Raw genomic sequence first — 20518 nt, forward strand, 5'->3', positions numbered from 1 at the left:
TTGGTGGGGATGTGGGTGATGGCACCAGTGAGGGTGGAGGCTATGGTTTTGGTGGGGATGTGGGTGATGGCACCAGTGAGGATGGAGGCTATGGTTTTGGTGGGGATGTGGGTGATGGCACCAGTGAGGGTGGAGGCTATGGTTTTGGTGGGGATGTGGGTGATGGCGATGTGAGTTATGGCACCAGTGAGGATGGAGGCTATGGTTTTGGTGGGGATGTGGGTGATGGCACCAGTGAGGGTGGAGGCTATGGTTTTGGTGGGGATGTGGGTGATGGCACCAGTGAGGGTGGAGGCTATGGTTTTGGTGGGGATGTGGGTGATGGCACCAGTGAGGATGGAGGCTATGGTTTTGGTGGGGATGTGGGTGATGGCACCAGTGAGGGTGGAGGCTATGGTTTGGGTGGGGATGTGGGTGATGGCACCAGTGAGGGTGGAGGCTATGGTTTTGGATGGCACCAGTGAGGGTGGAGGCTATGGTTTTGGTGGGGATGTGGGTGATGGCACCAGTGAGGGTGGAGGCTATGGTTTGGGTGGGGATGTGGGTGATGGCACCAGTGAGGGTGGAGGCTATGGTTTTGGTGGGGATGTGGGTGATGGCACCAGTGAGGGTGGAGGCTATGGTTTTGGTGGGGATGTGGGTGATGGCACCAGTGAGGGGGTGGAGGCTATGGTTTGGGTGGGGATGTGGGTGATGGTACCAGTGAGGGTGGAGGCTATGGTTTTGGTGGGGATGTGGGTGATGGCACCAGTGAGGGTGGAGGTTATGGTTTTGGTGGGGATGTGGGTGATGGCACCAGTGAGGGTGGAGACTATGGTGCTGATGAGGTGTGTCTGTGAGAATGGGGATGGTCAGGATTAGGATGGTGGCACTCATAATATTATATTAGGGAATTGTTACTTATGCATTTTTTCTGGTAGACTACTAATAAAGTTCCATCCACAGTGGCGTTCCATTTTAAATGCCGCGGTACTGTGCCGGCAGCCTGGTGAACAGACCACCCTCCCCTCACCCCGGCCATAGGAAGCTCTGCAGGAAGTGACAGCGGTCACACTTTGGTTTTGTAGTGAGCGGCTGCAGGAAATGGATGATGAGAGTTGAAAGATGCTGATGGCGGGTTTGTCTAATTAAAGGGGAACACTGCTCTGAGATTTCAGGATTTATCTCTTGCTCTACTAATGACTGACATCAGTGCTGACTGCTTTATGCAGCAGGAGGCACTGGATGAGCGCAGCTATCCCTCCCTGCTAGTAGAGCGAGTTTTCATCTGTCTGTGCTATTTCTGGGCCTCGGTGATAAGATGCGCGGCCCCCATTGGTTCTGGTTGTTATCTGTGGAGTGTCCCCGGGAAGTGATGATGTATTGAGGGTCCGGGGGTCTTAAGTTTTCCTCTGTAACACGAGACTATCGGACCCTGAATCCGAAATAGAAGAGAAGGAGGCGCTGTGCTGAGTAATTATAGACCCTGAGTCACAGCCAAGAAGAGCAGCGACAGGTTCCCTGAAGTGTTCACTGCCCCAAGCTCCAGCAATGATGGGGGTTAACATCTCTTAAAGAGGCAGTCATGCCATAGTACTTCATATGTTGTGCATGTATGTGGAAGCTATTGTCCCCTGTTATTATTATTATTATTATTATACATTTTTATAGCGCCATTTATTCCATGGCGCTTTACATGTGAATATGAGGTAAATATAGACAAATACATTAAACATGAGCAGATAACAGGTACACGGGTACATAAGGAGGGAGGACCCTGCCCGCGAGGGCTCACAGTCTGCAGGGGATGGGTGATGAAACACTAGGAGAGGGTAGGGCAGGTTGCGCGGCGGTTCAGTATATGGGGTGATGTGTGGTATATTGATGTGTATACAGTATACGTTGCAGTATACAGGGTGTATGTGTGGAATATAGAGGTATATACAATACATGGTGTAGTATACGGGGTGTATGTGTGGTATATAGAGGTATATACAGTACATGGTGCTATATACGGGGTGATGTGTGGAATATAGAGGTATATACAATACATGGTGCAGTATACGGGGTGATGGGTGGTATACAGAGATATATACAGTACATGGTGCTATATGTGGGGTGATGTGTGGAATATAGAGGTATATACAGTACATGGTGCAGTATACGGGGTGATGGGTGGTATACAGAGATATATACAGTACATGGTGCTATATACGGGGTGGTGTGTGGAATATAGAGGTATAAACAGGATATGGTGCAGTAGGATATGGTGCAGTATACAGGGTGTATTTTTATGATTTAAGTTGTGCTGCTGTGATACTATAATTTCCCACGGGATCAATAAAGTGTATCGTATCTGTGGTATATATATACAGTACATGGTGCTATATACGGGGTGGTGTGTGGAATATAGAGGTATAAACAGTATATGGTGCAGTATACAGGGTGATGCGTGGTATATAGAGGTATAAACAGTATATGGTGCAGTATACAGGGTGATGCGTGGTATATAGAGGTATAAACAGTATATGGTGCAGTATACGGGGTGATGGGTGGTATATAGAGGTGTATACAGTACATGGCGCGAGCGTATTTAAGCCCCGGCACACCGGCCTTCCGACACGCCCCCTGACGAAGGAGCCCTGCTCCGAAACGTGCGTCGGGTAGACGTGCGGGCCGCACACTGGACATATATTCGTGCACCGCCACCATATACTGTATACACCTCTATATACCACACATACCCCCGTATACTGCACCATATACTGTATATACCACACATCACCCTGTGTACTGCACCTTGTACTGTATACACCTCTATATACCACACATCACCCTGTATACTGCACCTTGTACTGTATACACCTCTATATACCACACATACCCCCGTATACTGCACCATATACTGTATATACCACACATCACCCTGTGTACTGCACCATGTACTGTATACACCTCTATATACCACACATCACCCTGTATACTGCACCAAGTACTGTATACACCTCTATATACCACAATTCATCCCGTATACTGCACCATGTACTGTATACATCTCTATATACCACACATCACCCCGTATGCTGCACCATGTACTGTATACACCTCTATATACCACACATCACCCGTATACTGCACCATATACTGTTTATACCTCTATATTCCACACACCACCCCGTATATAGCACCATGTACTGTATATATCTCTATATACCACCCATCACCCCGTATACTACACCATGTACTAGGAGGGATGTGGAAACCTCAAAGAAACGACCAAAAGGAAGAACTATAGGCAATAAAAACAACTCTTTATTAGATACAAATATTATAAAAATGTATAGACAATGATGGAACAAAAAATGGGGGAAATGGCACAGGTCATAATACGAATACTGCCGTATAGATACCGAACGTGCAGGCCCAACACTGTCTCCCTACAGTATATAAGATGTTAGTATGGGGAGTAGACACCAATACACCAGAGTGGCTGGTATGTACATAACGTAGCAACGCTCAATCATTAACCCCTGGAACACTCCATAAGTACATCCCCCACTTGTATAAAACTACTATAACAGTGTGTGTGAGAGGCTCAAGAAAACAATAACTTGAATGTCCAAGGATGCTGACAGTGCTAGTCATCAATAGCAGCCATCACTGGACTCGTGTAACCCCGCGCCAGGCAAAACACCAAGGTGGCAAAGACACTACCCATAAGTCAAACAGCCCATGCTGTATCAATATATTACCTGGTCCTCAGGCCTTAAAGGGACTCTGTCAGCACAGAATGACTGTTCTAAATCCCTCTGCTTAGTGCATAATGGTGCGGCCAGTCATTTATTCACACCTGCTTGTTTTCCCTCTTTCTTCACCTCCTCTTCTTTGATTGACAGCTCTGGCTTCATATAGAGCAAAAGAAAGGTGGAGATGGATGGAAAACAAGAAGATGGGAAGGGGAATATAAATCAATGGCTGCACCATGGAGCACCGAGCACCTGTACTTTCTGTGGACATTCTTTCTGTGCCGACAGTCCATTTAAACGGACTGATTTTTGTATAAGTGACCACAATCTTTTACTCCGTTATCAGCCATTACTGGGGAGATGTGACCATAGGACAGGTGAGTACAGTCTATTACTCCCTGTTATCAGCCATTACAGGGGAGAGGAGACTGTAGGATAGGTGACTACAATCTGTATGCAGGCGTTGTATACCCTCCCCATGGTGGCCGTCTGTCACCGGTGAACCCTTCAGGCTGTGTGTGATCAGCAGCTGACACGTTTTGCTCTCCTATTGTTTGATCTGTACCCAGCAGACTTCTCTTCACACCAGTGTCCCCCTGTCTGCACACTATAATCCAGCCATGTCGCCTCCGTCCTGACACCTCATCATTATATCAGGTGTGGACAAACAGGATCAGTTCTGATCTAGTGTGTGAATGGCACTGGATGAGCGCCCCTATAATTTTGGTAAGAACGACCTTGTTCCTGCTGTCACATTACCAGGAGATGGAAAAGATTTTATGTCTCATCTAGTCGCTGCACACTCCGCAGATATTCTTAAGGCTTCACATCCAGATCTGCAGTCAATGATCTGTTATATCAATTCACACACTCTAGTCCCTCCGAGAGCTGCAGTCACAGTTCTGCTGGTTCCTCACTAATGCCCTACTAGTTCAATGTCTGCTCAGAGCTCATGCTATATGGAGAGGGGTGTAATGTGATGTAATGTGGTGTGTGCTGTACAGTGGCTGATGCGGTGCTGGACTGGGGGTGCTGTAGTACAGTGCAACGCTGTACCGGGGGTTGCTGTAGTGCAGTGCGATGCTGTACAGGGGTTGCTGTAGTGCAGTGTGGTGCTGTACGGGGGTGCTCTAGTGCAGTGTGATTCTGTGCGAGGGGTGCTGTAGTGCAGTGCGATGCTGTAGGGGAGTGCTTTAGTGCAGTGTGATGCTGTACAGGGGGTGCTGTAGTGCAGTTTGATGCTGTATGCTGTACAGGAGGTTCTGTAGTGCAGTGCAATGGTGTACAGGGGGCTGCTGTAGTGCAGTGCAATGCTGTACGGGGGTTACTGTAGTGCAGTGTGGTGCAGTGCGATGCTGTACGGGGGTGCTGTAGTGCAGTGTGATGCTGTATGCGGGTGCAGTGTGATGCTGTACAGGGGGTGTTGTAGTGCAGTGCAATGGTGTAGAGGGGGAAGCTGTAGTGCAGTACGATGCTGTACGGGGGTTGCTGTAGTGCAGTACGATGCTGCACGGTGGTTGCTGTAGTGCAGTGCGATGCTGTACGGGGGTTGCTGTAGTGCAGTGCGATGCTGTACGGGGGTTGCTGTAGTGCAGTGCGATGCTGTATGGGGGGAGCTATAGTGGAGTGCGATGCTGTACGGGGGGGGGGGGTTCTGTAGTGCAGTGCAATGCTGTATGGGGGTGCTGTAGTGCAGTGCCATGCTGTCCGGGGGGTGCTGTAGTGTAGAGCTATGGTGTACAGGGGGCTGCTGTAGTGCAGTGCCATGCTGTACTGGGGGGTGCTGTAATGCAGTTCAATACTGTACAGAGGGTGCTGTCATGCTGTACGGAGGGTGATGTATAGCGGGTGCTGTAATGAAGTGCAATGCTGTATGAGGGTGCTGTGGTGCGGTGCTGTTTGGGGGTGCTGTAGTGCTGTGTGATTCTGTACTGGTGGCACTGTAATGCAGTACGGTGCTGTGTGCAGGTTGCTGTAGTGCGTTGTGTTGCGCATCTGTACAGGGGGGTGCTGTAATACATTGCTGAACTGGATGGAATGTGGTGCCGTGCTGTATGTGGAGAGCTCTACCGTACCGGGAGTGATTCAGTGCTGTACAAGGGGATGTTATGAAGTTGTGCTTATGGGAAGTGATGTGGTTCATTGCTGTATACGGGGGTACGGTGTTGTACGGGTGTGATATAATGTGGAGTTGCAGTGCTGTACGAGAGGTGCTGTACAGGTTGTGCTGTACTAGAGGTGCTGTTGTGCTATGCAATTCAGTACAGGAGGTGCGGTGCGGTACAAGAGCATGTTGTGATGCGGTGCGTATGGGGAGTGAGGTGATGCCGTGCTGTATATGCGGGGTACGGTGTTGTACGTGTGATGTAGTGCAGTGGTGTATGAGAGGTGCTGAAATGCGGTGGTGTACAAGAGGTGCTGTACGAGACGTGCTGTGGGGTGCTGAAGTGCAATGTTGTACAAGAGGTGCTGAGTGCACTGCTGTACGAGAGGTGCTGAAGTGCGCTGCTGTACAGGAGGTGCAGTGCTGTATGAGAGTGGCTGTGCTGTATGGGGGTGCTGAATTGCTGTGCTGTACAGGGGGTGCTGAAGTGTGCTGTATGAGAGGTTCTGAAGTGTGCCGTGCTGTATGAGAGGTGCTGAAGTGCGGTGCTGTATGAGAGGTGCTGAAGTGCGGTGCTGTATGAGAGGTGCTGAAGTGCGGTGCTGTATGAGAGGTGCTGAAGTGCGGTGCTGTATGAGAGGTGCTGAAGTGCGGTGCTGCATGAGAGGTGCTGAAGTGCGGTGCTGCATGAGAGGTGCTGAAGTGCGGTGCTGCATGAGAGGTGCTGAAGTGCGGTGCTGCATGAGAGGTGCTGAAGTGCGGTGCTGCATGAGAGGTGCTGAAGTGCGGTGCTGCATGAGAGGTGCTGAAGTGCGGTGCTGCATGAGAGGTGCTGAAGTGCGGTGCTGCATGAGAGGTGCTGAAGTGCGGTGCTGCATGAGAGGTGCTGAAGTGCGGTGCTGTATGAGAGGTGCTGAAGTGCGGTGCTGTATGAGAGGTGCTGAAGTGCGGTGCTGTATGAGAGGTGCAGTGCTGTACGAGAGGCGCTGAAGTGCGGTGCTGTATGAGAGGTGCTGAAGTGCGGTGCTGTATGAGAGGTGCTGAAGTGCGGTGCTGTATGAGAGGTGCTGAAGTGCGGTGCTGTATGAGAGGTGCTGAAGTGCGGTGCTGTATGAGAGGTGCTGAAGTGCGGTGCTGTATGAGAGGTGCTGAAGTGCGGTGCTGTATGAGAGGTGCTGAAGTGCGGTGCTGTATGAGAGGTGCTGAAGTGCGGTGCTGTATGAGAGGTGCTGAAGTGCGGTGCTGTATGAGAGGTGCTGAAGTGCGGTGCTGTATGAGAGGTGCTGAAGTGCGGTGCTGTATGAGAGGTGCTGAAGTGCGGTGCTGTATGAGAGGTGCTGAAGTGCGGTGCTGTATGAGAGGTGCTGAAGTGCGGTGCTGTATGAGAGGTGCTGAAGTGCGGTGCTGTATGAGAGGTGCTGTGCTGTACGAGAGGCGCTGAAGTGCGGTGCTGTGCGAGAGGCGCTGAAGTGCGGTGCTGTGCGAGAGGCGCTGTAGTGCGGTGCTGTGCGAGAGGCGCTGAAGTGCGGTGCTGTGCGAGAGGCGCTGAAGTGCGGTGCTGTGCGAGAGGCGCTGAAGTGCGGTGCTGTGCGAGAGGCGCTGAAGTGCGGTGCTGTGCGAGAGGCGCTGAAGTGCGGTGCTGTGCGAGAGGCGCTGAAGTGCGGTGCTGTGCGAGAGGCGCTGAAGTGCGGTGCTGTGCGAGAGGCGCTGAAGTGCGGTGCTGTGCGAGAGGCGCTGAAGTGCGGTGCTGTGCGAGAGGCGCTGAAGTGCGGTGCTGTACGAGAGGCGCTGAAGTGCGGTGCTGTACGAGAGGTGCAGAAGGGCAATGCTGTTCGTTATGTAGTGCTACGCTTTCTGCCGCGTGTGGACAGGTAATTGCAGGCTTTCCTCTGCGTCTTCCTTTGTCATTGTGGTCGGGGACAAGTGAGTAAATTATAGGTCGGCAATGACTGCGGTCACCACATGAGCATCTGTCGTCTGTTCACTGTAGGCTGCACAATCAATGCTGATCGATTCCTGCAGCCCCTGACATGTTCTCGTTTCTCCTATTAAGTCCTACGAATATATTTCGCTAATTATAAGTATATCTGCTTCTGAGCTGCCCAGACTGTACACTAATGATACATTGTAGCAAAGCATCTGTACAGGGGATTAACTAGACTGGAAGCAGCGTAACAGACCCTCAGTAGTTAGGTCAGAATAGGGTTAACAGTAGAATGTAAATAACATTTTTCCCATTCACTGACAGCAATCAGACATATTAAAAAATTCTTACGAATTGAAGGACATTAGTAAACTGACGTAGCAATAAAAGCCCCTTGTGTCAGACCCACCACACGACCACAGAGCGTCCAAGCAGGCGTGTATATGAAGAATGGGGAAACTCATCCCCATCCAGTGTCCCAGTCCGATCGCCTGTCTCACTGCCAGCTCCGAGCAGCGCTGCCTTTTATGGAGCCCGTTCTCCTCCAGCCGAAGAGCCTCAGTCATCCAAATTATCCAGAGGGAGTAACAGATTGTAGTCACCTGTCCTACTGTCGCCTCTCCCCGATATTGGCTGATAACACGGTAATAGATTGTAGTCGCATCTCCCGAGTATTGGCTGATAACAGGGAGTAATAGATTGTAGTCACCTGTCCTACAGTCACCTCTCCCCAGTAATGGCTGATAACAGGGAGTAATAGATTGTACTCACCTGTCCTACAGTCTGCTCTCCCCAGTAATGGCTGATAACAGGGAGTAATAGATTGTACTCACCTGTCCTACAGTACAGGGAGTAATAGATTGTAGTCACCTGTCCTACAGTCACCTCTCCCCAGTAATGGCTGATAACAGGGAGTAATAGATTGTACTCACCTGTCCTACAGTCTGCTCTCCCCAGTAATGGCTGATAACAGGGAGTAATAGATTGTACTCACCTGTCCTACAGTCACCTCTCCCCAGTAATGGCTGATAACAGGGAGTAATAGATTGTACTCACCTGTCCTACAGTCACCTCTCCCCAGTAATGGCTGATAACAGGGAGTAATAGATTGTACTCGCCTGTCCTACAGTCACCTCTCCCCAGTAATGGCTGATAAGAGGGGGTAATAGATTGTAGTCTCATGTCTCATTATCACCTTCTGGATGCTGTGTAACTGTATGTTGGGGGGGGATGTAATATTCAACTGTAGTGACCAAATATTGTGGGATTTCAGCTCTGAAGCAGAAGAATAGTGAGTGCAGCTCTGCAGTATAATACAGGATGTAACTCAGGATCAGTACAGGATCAGTAATGTAGTGTATGTACATAGTGACTCCAGCAGTAGAATAGTGAGTGCAGCTCTGGAGTATAATGCAGGTTGTAACTCAGGATCAGTAATGTTCTGTATGTACACAGTGACTGCACCAGCAGAATAGTGAGTGCAGCTCTGGGGTATAATACAGGATGTAACTCAGGATCAGTAATGTACTGTATGTACACAGTGACTGCACCAGCAGAATAGTGAGTGCAGCTCTGGAATATAATACAGGATGTAACTCAGGATCAGTAATGTAATGTATGTACGCAGTGACTGCACCAGCAGAATAGTGAGTGCAGCTCTGCAGTATAATATAGGATGTAACTCGGATCAGTACAGGATCAGTAATGTACTGTATGTACACAGTGACTGCACCAGCAGAATAGTGCGTGCAGCTCTGTAGTATAATACAGCATGTAACTCCGGATCAGTAATGTATGTACACAGTGACTGCACCAGCAGAATAGTGAGTGCAGCTCTGGGGTATAATACAGGATGTAACTCAGGATCAGTACAGGATCAGTAATGTACTGTATGTACACAGTGACTCCAGCAGCAGAATAGTGAGTGCAGCTCTGGAGTAAAATACAGGATGTAACTCAGAATCAGTAATGTAATGTATGTACACAGTGACTGCACCAGCAGAATAGTGAGTGCAGCTCTGGGGTATAATACAGGATGTAACTCAGGATCAGTAATGTAATGTGTGTACACAGTGACTGCACCAGCAGAATAGTGAGTGCAGCTCTGGGGTATAATACAGGATGTAACTCAGGATCAGTAATGTATGTACACAGTGACTGCACCAGCAGAATAGTGAGCGCAGCTCTGGGGTATAATACAGGATGTAACTCAGGATCAGTAATGTATGTACACAGTGACTGCACCAGCAGAATAGTGAGTGCAGCTCTGGGGTATAATACAGGATGTAACTCAGGATCAGTAATGTAATGTATGTACACAGTGACTGCACCAGCAGAATAGTGAGCACAGCTCTGGAGTATAATACAGGATGTAACTCAGGATCAGTAATGTAATGTATGTACGCAGTGACTGCACCAGCAGAATAGTGAGTGCAGCTCCGGAGTATAATACAGGATGTAACTCAGGATCAGTAATGTAATGTATGTACGCAGTGACTGCACCAGCAGAATAGTGAGTGCAGCTCTGGAGTATGCAGGATGTGAGAATTATTTGTGGCCACTTTGAAGCCTCCGGCCTTCTCTCCTGGTGTCTGATCTTGCTTTTCCTGCTTTGTTTTCCGTTTTTCCATGTAATGTTGTCTCTTTCCTTTGCAGAGTTTCCATGAAGGTCGGAAGGCGCAGCAGCACATGGAGACCTGCTGGAAGCAGCTGGAGTCGGTGAGTTGGGGAAGTGCAGGTCGGGGGTCAGCACGCAGGTCACATGACCATACCACATATAGAGAAGAGGGCAGAGGATGAGGAAGGTCTGATGTAATGATCTGAACACTTTTCTCTATTTCTGCTGCTTACAATGTGTTAGTGCAGACTAGATGCAATTGTAACAAACCCTGTGCTGTGTGCAGCGGCGCCCAGTGTATATAATCCTCTGTGAGCACAAGGCTGATATATACAGTGTAGCAAATGATCGGGGTGTGAGTTTCTGGCAGAGCAATGACACGCTGCAGCTCGGTCCCGAATCTCACATTTCAGGATGGGGCACATATTTGTCTCCTCGGTCACTGAGCTCAGTCCTGTCAGCCGGTGACCTGCAGAATCAGTGACTGCAGCGGTCTGATCTGCAGCCTCCCCTCTCACTGCTCTGCTATGTTGCATTCTGGGAGTTGTAGTGTTTTGTCTGTGTATTGCTTGCAGGTCTGAGACCCTGGCCCAGCGGGGCACCCTGGCATGTGTGCAGTCAGCACGGGGGTGGACTACAATGCTCATCATGTCCTGTGATTTTACTCATTTGCTTCTCATGTTTGGTGAATGCGAGCAGAAATCTGTGGATTACTGCAGCTACAGAACTGTGTCACGTGCATGGAAGAGACCTCGTGACACACTGCAACGAACCCTCCCCTGTCAGCAGGAATATAGTGACCAGGATCCCTAGTAACAGTCCTCATCTGACCGCATGCTGCCATGACGACTGCACTTCCTGTAGCAAACAATTTCCTGCAGTGATAAGTAATCCCCTCCCCCATATCGGGGTTTATGTCTTATGTGTCTCAGATAATAAGCGTTCCTCCCCCCAGTGGGAACTACTAGGGATATGTGAAGGCTTGCTTGGAGTAGTAGTTCTCCCAGACTCACCGTCTGACATGGCTTGGGCTGCCTGCATGTAAAAACAGACCAGCCTCTTTCTCTATTATGAAGGTCTGTGGGGAGCGATTGTGATAAGCTCCGCCCCTGCCTACGTACTTTCTAAGCCCCGCCCCAGAGGAGGCCTGATGGAGTACCACGGGTGGAAGGAAGAAGCGTTCACACCATGAGGATCCTGCATGGAATGGTTTTAATGTTTTCATTACATTTGTGTTTTTGTCGTTTTTTGCTCAGAGTAAAAGAAGATTTGAGCGGGACTGTAAGGAGGCGGACCGGGCCCAGCAGTACTTCGAGAGGATGGACGCCGACATCAACGTCACAAAAGCCGATGTGGAGAAAGTGAGTATTAGGATTGGTCATGTGACCAGGGTACAGAGCAACCGGTGGGTGACTGGCTTGCCCCGTGGTAGCCCTTGGGTCCTCTGTATAACAATCTCCTTATGTGTGCTGAGAGATTGGATCGTACAGATGTTAGATGGTGTTGTCGGTACTTACAGATGGTGTGGTGCCGGTGTCTGGTTCAGTGCATTGTATGAGAGTTGCGTCGGCCGGCGGGTGCCTGCGCTGTGTCGGCCGGCGGGTGCCTGCGCTGTGTCGGCCGGCGGGTGCCTGCGCTGTGTCGGCCGGCCGGCGGGTGCCTGCGCTGTGTCGGCCGGCCGGCGGGTGCCTGCGCTGTGTCGGCCGGCCGGCGGGTGCCTGCGCTGTGTCGGCCGGCCGGCGGGTGCCTGCGCTGTGTCGGCCGGCGGGTGCCTGCGCTGTGTCGGCCGGCGGGTGCCTGCGCTGTGTCGGCCGGCGGGTGCCTGCGCTGTGTCGGCCGGCGGGTGCCTGCGCTGTGTCGGCCGGCGGGTGCCTGCGCTGTGTCGGCCGGCGGGTGCCTGCGCTGTGTCGGCCGGCGGGTGCCTGCGCTGTGTCGGCCGGCGGGTGCCTGCGCTGTGTCGGCCGGCGGGTGCCTGCGCTGTGTCGGCCGGCGGGTGCCTGCGCTGTGGCGGCCGGAGGGTGCCTGCGCTGTGGCGGCCGGAGGGTGCCTGCGCTGTGGCGGCCGGAGGGTGCCTGCGCTGTGGCGGCCGGAGGGTGCCTGCGCTGTGGCGGCCGGAGGGTGCCTGCGCTGTGGCGGCCGGAGGGTGCCTGCGCTGTGGCGGCAGGAGGGTGGCGGTACTGTGCTGGAGGGTAGATTTGATTGCTACCGGGTGTCACAGTTGTAGTGTGTGTGGCCGATTATCACACATATTTGATTGTACACAGCAGCTTCCCGTTATTGTTATCTGGTGTCTGTGAGGAGTTTCCTGGGGGTTATGATAATGATGGCGCAGGCGGTGCCTCTCAGCCTATGAATTGTGACCGATCGTGCCAGGGGGCGCAGCATGTGACCCCGTCATTACATAACCCCTTAATTCAGCAGACCGGTCTGATGAAGGACTCATGTAAGCTTCCATTGTTCCTTGCGCCGCCGGATAATCACACGGATTGTGCGCTGCCCACGTGACTGTGCTGTCAGTGTCACCCCCTCACTCTGGCAGCAGTGACCCCCTTCATTTAGACAAGGGGCATCCAGTCCTCCACATGAAATCATCAGCAGTTCTGCTCCGTGTCATATACTTAGCCTTTTTAATTCCTTACATTTTTTTAAAATCTTTGCTGTCAGTGAATGAAAACCTTCTAGTTTCCAATCTGAGTTGGATGCCAGTCCTCAATCTCCTCGCAGCTGAGGGTTTGTTGCAGTTGTATCCTGTGTAGACAACACTTTGTGGACTCCAGACTGATCCATTGTAACAAACTGTCAGGGCAGGATTTTGGTGCTGATGGCTTCATCTCACAGAGAGTTGTCCAGACTTAAAACCTTGTGACAAGCCCTCAGCTGTGAGCAGTAGAATGTTCATCAACTGCTTAGAAACATGAATGTTTCCCGTCCCTGACAGCAAGCAGACATATTGAAAATGGTGGGGAATGAAATGCGAGTTCCTTTTTATCATATAGTGCTGCCCTTTCTCACCAAGGTGGAGATGTCTAATCCTGGCCTAGTCCTGCTCACAGAGCTGAGGTCTTGCTACAATGTCCCAGTGCGGCTGCCACCTCTTGAAAGGGGGAGATAATGTTCTACACTTGTTTTCATTCGCTCACAGCAAGCAGAATGGGCTTTATCCATGTGCTGCATGAGGAAACCATCCTGTGTGAGAGGCGTAGAGGACATCTCAGAGATGGCGGCGTCTTCCTGGAGTGTATGTTGGGGGGTTGTGACCACATCCGTGGCTCCAGTTCATCCTCCTGTCACAACGGAGTCCTCCACTAGCTCCTCGGAGAAGCCGCTCCCGTGACATGGCGCAGCTGCTGCAGGGAGGGGGCGCTGTGATATCTGTGTATAGCAGCAGTATGTACTACGGGAGGCAATGACCTGCCGTCTTATAGCGCCTCCATATACTGCAGCGCAGACACAGGAAACATGCAGAACAGCAGAAACAAACCCTTGTGCCAACCCCAGGAGCTTACACTCTACAGGTAGGAGATGAGCCCGGCCCTGTGATAAAGCACTGTGCGAGAGGCAGCGCCCCCTGATGGCAGACTGAGTGGTGACTACTGCTGCCCGCTGAGCGCCCAGTGTAGGATCACAGGGCGCTCCGTGCACCTCATCAATTATCTATGACTATGAATTATCCATCAGAGATGCCGCGCGGGTCACCGGCGAGCGGAGACGACCTTCCATGTGCTGCCCATTATCTCATCACTGATCGGTGATGCCACTTAACTGTACACTTCACCATTTTCAAGAGCTTTGTTTGCTGTAAGTGAATGAAAATACCCAGAGATTGAAAGCTATAGTCCAATTACGATACTGAGGGTTTGTTCTGCTAGTTGTCAGTGCTGCAGGTTTGTTACAATGTACCCTGAGTTCTCATGGGATGGTAGACGAGATACAATTGTAACAGACAATCATCTGCGAGAAGTTTTAGTATTCGGGCAATTGGGGCATCTGGATGTAAGCAAGAAAGAAGCTGCTATTCAATGTCAGCAAACAGAGATCTTAAGACATTTAATTAAATGGGCAGTAACCGGGAAATCCAGAAAGAAGGAAGGGAATTGTGGACACTTCTAGAGGGGAACCTTGTGCAGGAAGATAACTCTCATCATCCCCCCATCCATACTCCCAGATGTAATGGGGGATTCTCTAGGACCCCACGAGGTGTGGAGGCTTTCATCTGCAGCTCTCCAGAGGGAGCCATTGTTTTCTGGACATTGACCAGAAGCCGCACTGATGTGTGGTCACCTTCCACTGACCGCATCCTCCACCGCCAGACAGCCCCGATGTGAGCTGTACTTTATTATTATTATTATTATTATACATTTTTATAGCGCCATTTATTCCATGGCGCTTTACATGTGAATACGGGGCAAATATAGACAAATACATTAAACATGAGCAGATAACAAGGCACACGAGTACATAAGGAGGGAGGACCCTGCCCGCGAGGGCTCACAGTCTGCAGGGGGTGGGTGAGGATACACTAGGAGAGGCTGTCACTAAAGGGCAACTCTTCTGGGCCACAGTTAAAGGGCCCCTCTATGTAGGCCTCCTTAACAGGCCCCTTCACCTGTGGTTTAAGGGCCCCTCAGACTCTGGTTAAAAGGCTCATCCCCTTTTGAAATACCCATATGTCGATGTACTTTGACAGTGTGAGTGGTATACAGGGGGTCAGGCCAACCTGTGCTGTGGACTGCCGGCCAGGAGATGGGGCACCACACAATCTGGCAGGGGAACATTAGCTGCCAGGGAATTGTTATATAAGCGGTGCCCTCGTGCCGGCCCCCAGTTGGAGCTGCACTTTAAGCAATGCCCATGGTTTTGATGCCAGATGCAGGGGTAAATGTCCTGTATGTATCATGTCTGCAGTGGAAGTGTTAATCCGGGAGGCATCGTCCTCCTGTAATCTCGTCTCATGAGCAGCGCTGCTAAATCTGGGTCTCCTTAATTAAAGCCATGCTGGTAATTAGCGAGCGGATGACTGCGGTAATCTCAGGAGGCCACAAACGCAGCATGTGACTGCTGGTGACGAGGCTTTAGGTCTCTTCGTCCCGGTAATCACCGATAAGAGCCCACTTCTGTCCCTTTACTGAAATCCTCTGTGCTGCTGTGTGGCTCTTTCCATTATCACCTGTGGATTTCTCATGAAATCATATCCTATAACCTTGTCACCTGAGTGAGCAGGTCACTACCTCTGACAATATCTGCTCACTGCACTCCTGAAATCCTCTGTGCTGCAGTCTGCACATATAGCTTTCCCTGCTGCCGTCACATTCACTTGTCTGCAAGTGCAGACACCTTTACATCACATGTGACTAATATCAGCCCATGACTTTGTGTTTACTGTCCCTTTAAATCCTGCAGTGTGCCCGAGGCGCAGTCTCCAGTGGCGGATACAAGTTTTGTAATCACATAATGGGGGTTGTCATTCCCACAGCCTCGGCCACCTCAGATTTAGGGGTCCTGCCGGCTGATCCTCTTGCTCAGTCTTTTGAGTGTCTGTGCAGATGTTGGCTTGGAAGCTGGTAATTGGCAGGCGGCACGGGCATGCTGGGCATTGGTATGCAGATGAGGTGCAGATTCCCACTCTCCTTGCCATATTGCTTCCTCCCGGCCACAGCAGAGTCTTTTCATAGCTGCGGGCCGCTGGCACAGGATTTGGGGCCAGTGAATTCCTTGCACACAGATCAGTGGAGCAGCCACTCTGTGCCCATACAATGCCAGCCTTACCCCCCACACATAATGGGTAGCATTCAGCCATGGCTCCGCTCATCCTCTCACCAGGGTAATGAGGCAGGTATGTGCAGTGGTGCCCGGGGCGCAGGGGAACCTCACTCACATTTATGGAGGCAGACAGTTAGATTTATAGTGTTCAGCCAGTCTGGCTTCCCGGAAAGCTGGGTGACCGATGCGGTGGACGCTCAAGTCCATCAGGCATCCTCACCCAGCATCAAGACCACTGACACCTGCAACAGGATGACATGGTGTGTATGGACATAAGCGTCTGCCCGGCTGTCCCGCTTCTGTCTGACCGCACCATCCGTCTGTCGGGGAGACTACTGTTCTCCCTATATGTCGCAGGTGCTGCGCTCCGTGGGTAGCGATGCTGTAATTTGTGTGCCAGCTCCTCGCATCCTCCGCAGTTACCATGTGACAGTAAATATTTGGGTCGATACATATGTCTCCAGGGTTTGTGCCAGACGCCACTGAGCCCGGAGGATCGGCAAAGCAGTTGCCATAGCGACTCCCCGTGGTGGCAGCGGTAGCAAGGCATAAATCTCCAAACCTCAGTGTGAGAATTCGCAATACATGAGGCCGAAGATGTTATCAGGCACCGATACACAGAAACAAAGCTTCACCGATGAGCGCAGCATAGTGTTTATGACCATCGTCCTCCCCTTGTATGTGTGACCCCCATCATCCTCCCCTAGTATGTGTGACCCCCATCATCCTCCCCTAGTATGTATGACCCCCATCATCCTCCCCTAGTATGTATGACCCCCATCATCTTCCCCTAGTATGTGTGAACCCCATCATCTTCCCCTAGTATGTGTGAACCCCATCATCCTCCCCTAGTATGTGTGACCCCATCATCCTCCCCTAGTATGTGTGACTTCCATCATCCTACCCTATATGTGTGACCCCCATCATCCTCCCCTAGTATGTGTGACCCCCATCATCCTCCCCTAGTATGTGTGACCCCCATCATCCTCCCCTAGTATGTTTGAACCCCATCATCCTCCCCTAGTATGTGTGACCCCCATCATCCTCCCCTAGTATGTGTGACCCCCATCATCCTCCCCTAGTGTGTATGGCCCCATTGTTTGCTCTTGGAGTGTATGACCCCCATCATCTGCACACATGGGAGCGGCCGCTCACGGAGTCTGTTTTTTTGGATTGTCTGTAACTTTCCGCTGCGGTTTTGGAGATTAGTAGTCAGTGCCCGCTCCGGCTTTCACTGCCCCTGGCTCAGGGCGCCAATCACCAGCAGATAGGGCAGAGACGCCACTGTGTGACTCCGGAGTCTTAGAAACCTGGGTGAGAACTTCTGTGCAAGGCTCCCTTGTGTTACAGGTTGTCAGGTGTTGCTACGTCTCCTCCACCAGTGCGGCCTGGGAATCTTGTTTGCCAGGCTTCTGGATTGTTGGGTGCTGGATTATCGGATGCCCCCAGCGATTATATGTTTATGATGGTGGATTGTATCTGCCGCCCTCTCACTAATCCGGCTCTTTACCTCCCGCAGGCGCGGCAGCAGGCGCAAATACGTCACCAGATGGCAGACGACAGCAAAGGAGATTACTCCTCCGTGTTACAGAAGTTCAACCACGAGCAGCAGGAGCACTACCACACGCACATCCCCACCATCTTCCAGGTGACTCTCTGCTTCACTGCTCATGGAACCACAAGTCTCAGCTGCCCAAAGGCCCAGTGTATAACAGCTGTACTGTCTACTCCCAGGGATGCATGGCATGCTGAGACTTGTAGCTCTAGCTCAGTTGGAGACTGTGTACAGCTGTGCTGTCTCCGCTCTGCTCCCAGGTGTAAACCCATCCACACACTGCAATGTATCATCCTGGAGCTCAGAGAGGATCGTCCAGACCGGACACATTGTAGCAAACCCTCATCTATGAGCAAAACAGGATCATCCTCCTAATTGTCCTTCCCCATAATCTCATATTACCCCTTAGAAACTGCAAGACATGGAGGAGAAGAGGATAGTGCGGCTGGGGGATTCACTGAAAACCTATGCAGATATCGACCGCCAGGTGATCCCCATCATCGGGAAATGTCTGGACGGAATCACAAAGTCAGCAGACTCTATCAATGGGAAACAGGTATTAGTCAGAACATCGAGCGCAGCTCTGGAGAATAATGCAGAACATGTAATGTATGTAACTACTGACTCCAGCAGAATAGTGAGTGCAGCTCTGGAGTATAATACAGGATGTAACTCAGGATCAGTAATGTAATGTATGTACACAGTGACTGCACCAGCAGAATAGTGAGTGCAGCTCTGGGGTAGAATACAGAATGTAACTCAGGATCAGTAGAGGATCAGTAATGTATGTACACAGTGACTGCACCAGCAGAATAGTGAGTGCAGCTCTGGAGTATAATACAGAATGTAACTCGGGAGCAGTACAGGATCAGTAATGTAATGTATGTGCACGGTGACTGCACCAGCAGAATAGTGAGTGCAGCTCCGGAGTCTAATACACAGGATGGAAATGCAGATACAGCTATGGAGGCTGTGCTCCTATGTGCTACTACAGCCGTGTTGTCATGTGCGGTGTATGACCTCGGCTCGGCCGTTTTTCCTTCACCTCTGGGCCGTCCTCCAGGCTGCAGCCTCCATTCCTGCCATGGATATACCTGTATCAGTGCCAGACCTCCGGTTTCCTTCCTGAGCGCTTGGTGGAGATGTTTGTCGCCGTGTCTTATCTGTTGTTGAGTCCTGGGAAATCCTGCAGAGTGCTGAGGATGTGACACCTATCGATCAGGGAAAAAACATGATATGGCTCTCTGCTGTTCCAGCACGCCCTGCTTTCCTGTTATTAGGTCAGCGGATTATCACCCCCATCATCTGCTGTTATTCTACTGTGAGGATCATTTTCCACTCATCTGACACTACTGCACATACGTTCTCATGTGTATATGTAAATCCACCATTTCATCATGTGAAGTGATGCCTGAGACGCTCCTCAGCACACTTCTCTCCTGAAATACTCTGTGCTTCTGCCACTAAGTAATTCTCTTGTAACCTCCCACAAGGTGCGCACGCTCCCCTCCTGAAATACTCTGTGCCGCTGAAGGACAGGATTTCTTCCACCACTCTGTCTCGCAGTCATGGATGTGCCGAGTAGCTGAACCCCTTTTTTTCTCTGTGCCCATATGGATCTCATTACTGTAAAGCCATGTTTAGTAAGAGCGTGCGTGCTGGGGACTGCTGCCCTTCATTCCTGGCCACTGCCCCCCACTCATGTCAGTGGAGATTCCAGTGTAATGACACAATCCAACTTCTCGGGGGTCATTTCTCCTTTAAGACAAATTTTCCGGCAGCGTCTTATCATGACCGCAGAGCAATCTCCAGATGTGGGCGCCTCTCAGAGCCTCCGTCACATGGACTGGAGACAGATGTGTCGAGATGACATCACTGTGGTGGCGACTACAATACGTTGCCCTCGTCCTCCATTATCCAGACCCTGAATACAAACCTCCCCTGTGGATATCACTGTCACGAAGCCCCAGCAGTTGTAGCATCCAGTGATCCAGATGTCATATGCTGACGGAATATGGCATGAAATAGCACTATTTCTCCCATCATGTCTAGCATAGCTGTGTAATGCCTCTTATAGAATCGGGGGAGGGGATGCAACAGCACATGTATACGTCCCATGAGGTTCTTTTTTGCACTTCAGGGAGGCAGTGAAGAGTCAGTGTCTTTTCTCCTGGTTAATGGATGCTGCAAACCTGGAGCAGCAGCGATCTCCACAGGGTTCGGGATCATTGCAGTCGACATCTTCTCTCCATCATGTATAATGAGAGGGTAGAAGCTCCTAATCTGACCGCAGTGTGAAACAAGAAGCGCACGAGGCTGCCATCATCCCACTGCTCTCCAGCTGTCTCGCAACACCTCCCTTGGGGGATGGGGTCCTGGCACTGCTCCTGGCATTGTCCCCTCCACCAGGCGTCCCACTATATGCCGACTTCTCCATGTGTCTCATGTCACATTCCAGAAATGGTTACAGAGTGATAACGAGCGAGCGGCAATGATAGCACCCTGGATCACTGCGCCCCAGCCAATGATAGCGCCTCACAGTCTCGGGATCACTGCGCCCCAGCCAATGATAGCGCCCCAGCCAATGATAGCGCCCCACAGTCTTGGGATCGCTGCGCCCCAGCCAATGATAGCGCCCCTCAGTCCCAGGATCGCTGTGCCCCAGCCAATAATGCCGCACAGTCCCAGGATCACTGCGCTCCAGCCAATGATAGCGCATCACAGTCTCAGGATCGCTGCGCCCCAGCCAATGGTAGCGCCCCACAGTCTCAGGATCGCTGCGCCCCAGCCAATGATGGCACCTCACAGTCCCAGGATCGCTGCACCCCAGCCA

The 20518-nt window shown here is 51.1% G+C and overlaps 1 protein-coding gene across 21 annotated transcripts in view; it reads left to right on the forward strand.

Annotated features, from left to right (window-relative positions):
• FNBP1 (formin binding protein 1) overlaps positions 1 to 20518 on the forward strand; it is a 109099-nt gene that overhangs the window by 46515 nt on the left and 42066 nt on the right. For all 21 annotated transcript variants that reach the window (XM_069747521.1, XM_069747502.1, XM_069747522.1 and 18 more), the window contains exons 5-8: positions 10409 to 10471; positions 11627 to 11731; positions 17650 to 17778; positions 18095 to 18241. In XM_069747521.1, coding sequence (XP_069603622.1) covers positions 10409 to 10471; positions 11627 to 11731; positions 17650 to 17778; positions 18095 to 18241 — 444 coding nt within the window. The remainder of the gene's footprint in view (positions 1 to 10408; positions 10472 to 11626; positions 11732 to 17649; positions 17779 to 18094; positions 18242 to 20518) is intronic.

The sequence above is a fragment of the Ranitomeya imitator genome, chromosome 2, assembly GCF_032444005.1.
Source record: "Ranitomeya imitator isolate aRanImi1 chromosome 2, aRanImi1.pri, whole genome shotgun sequence".
NCBI lineage: Eukaryota > Metazoa > Chordata > Amphibia > Anura > Dendrobatidae > Ranitomeya > Ranitomeya imitator.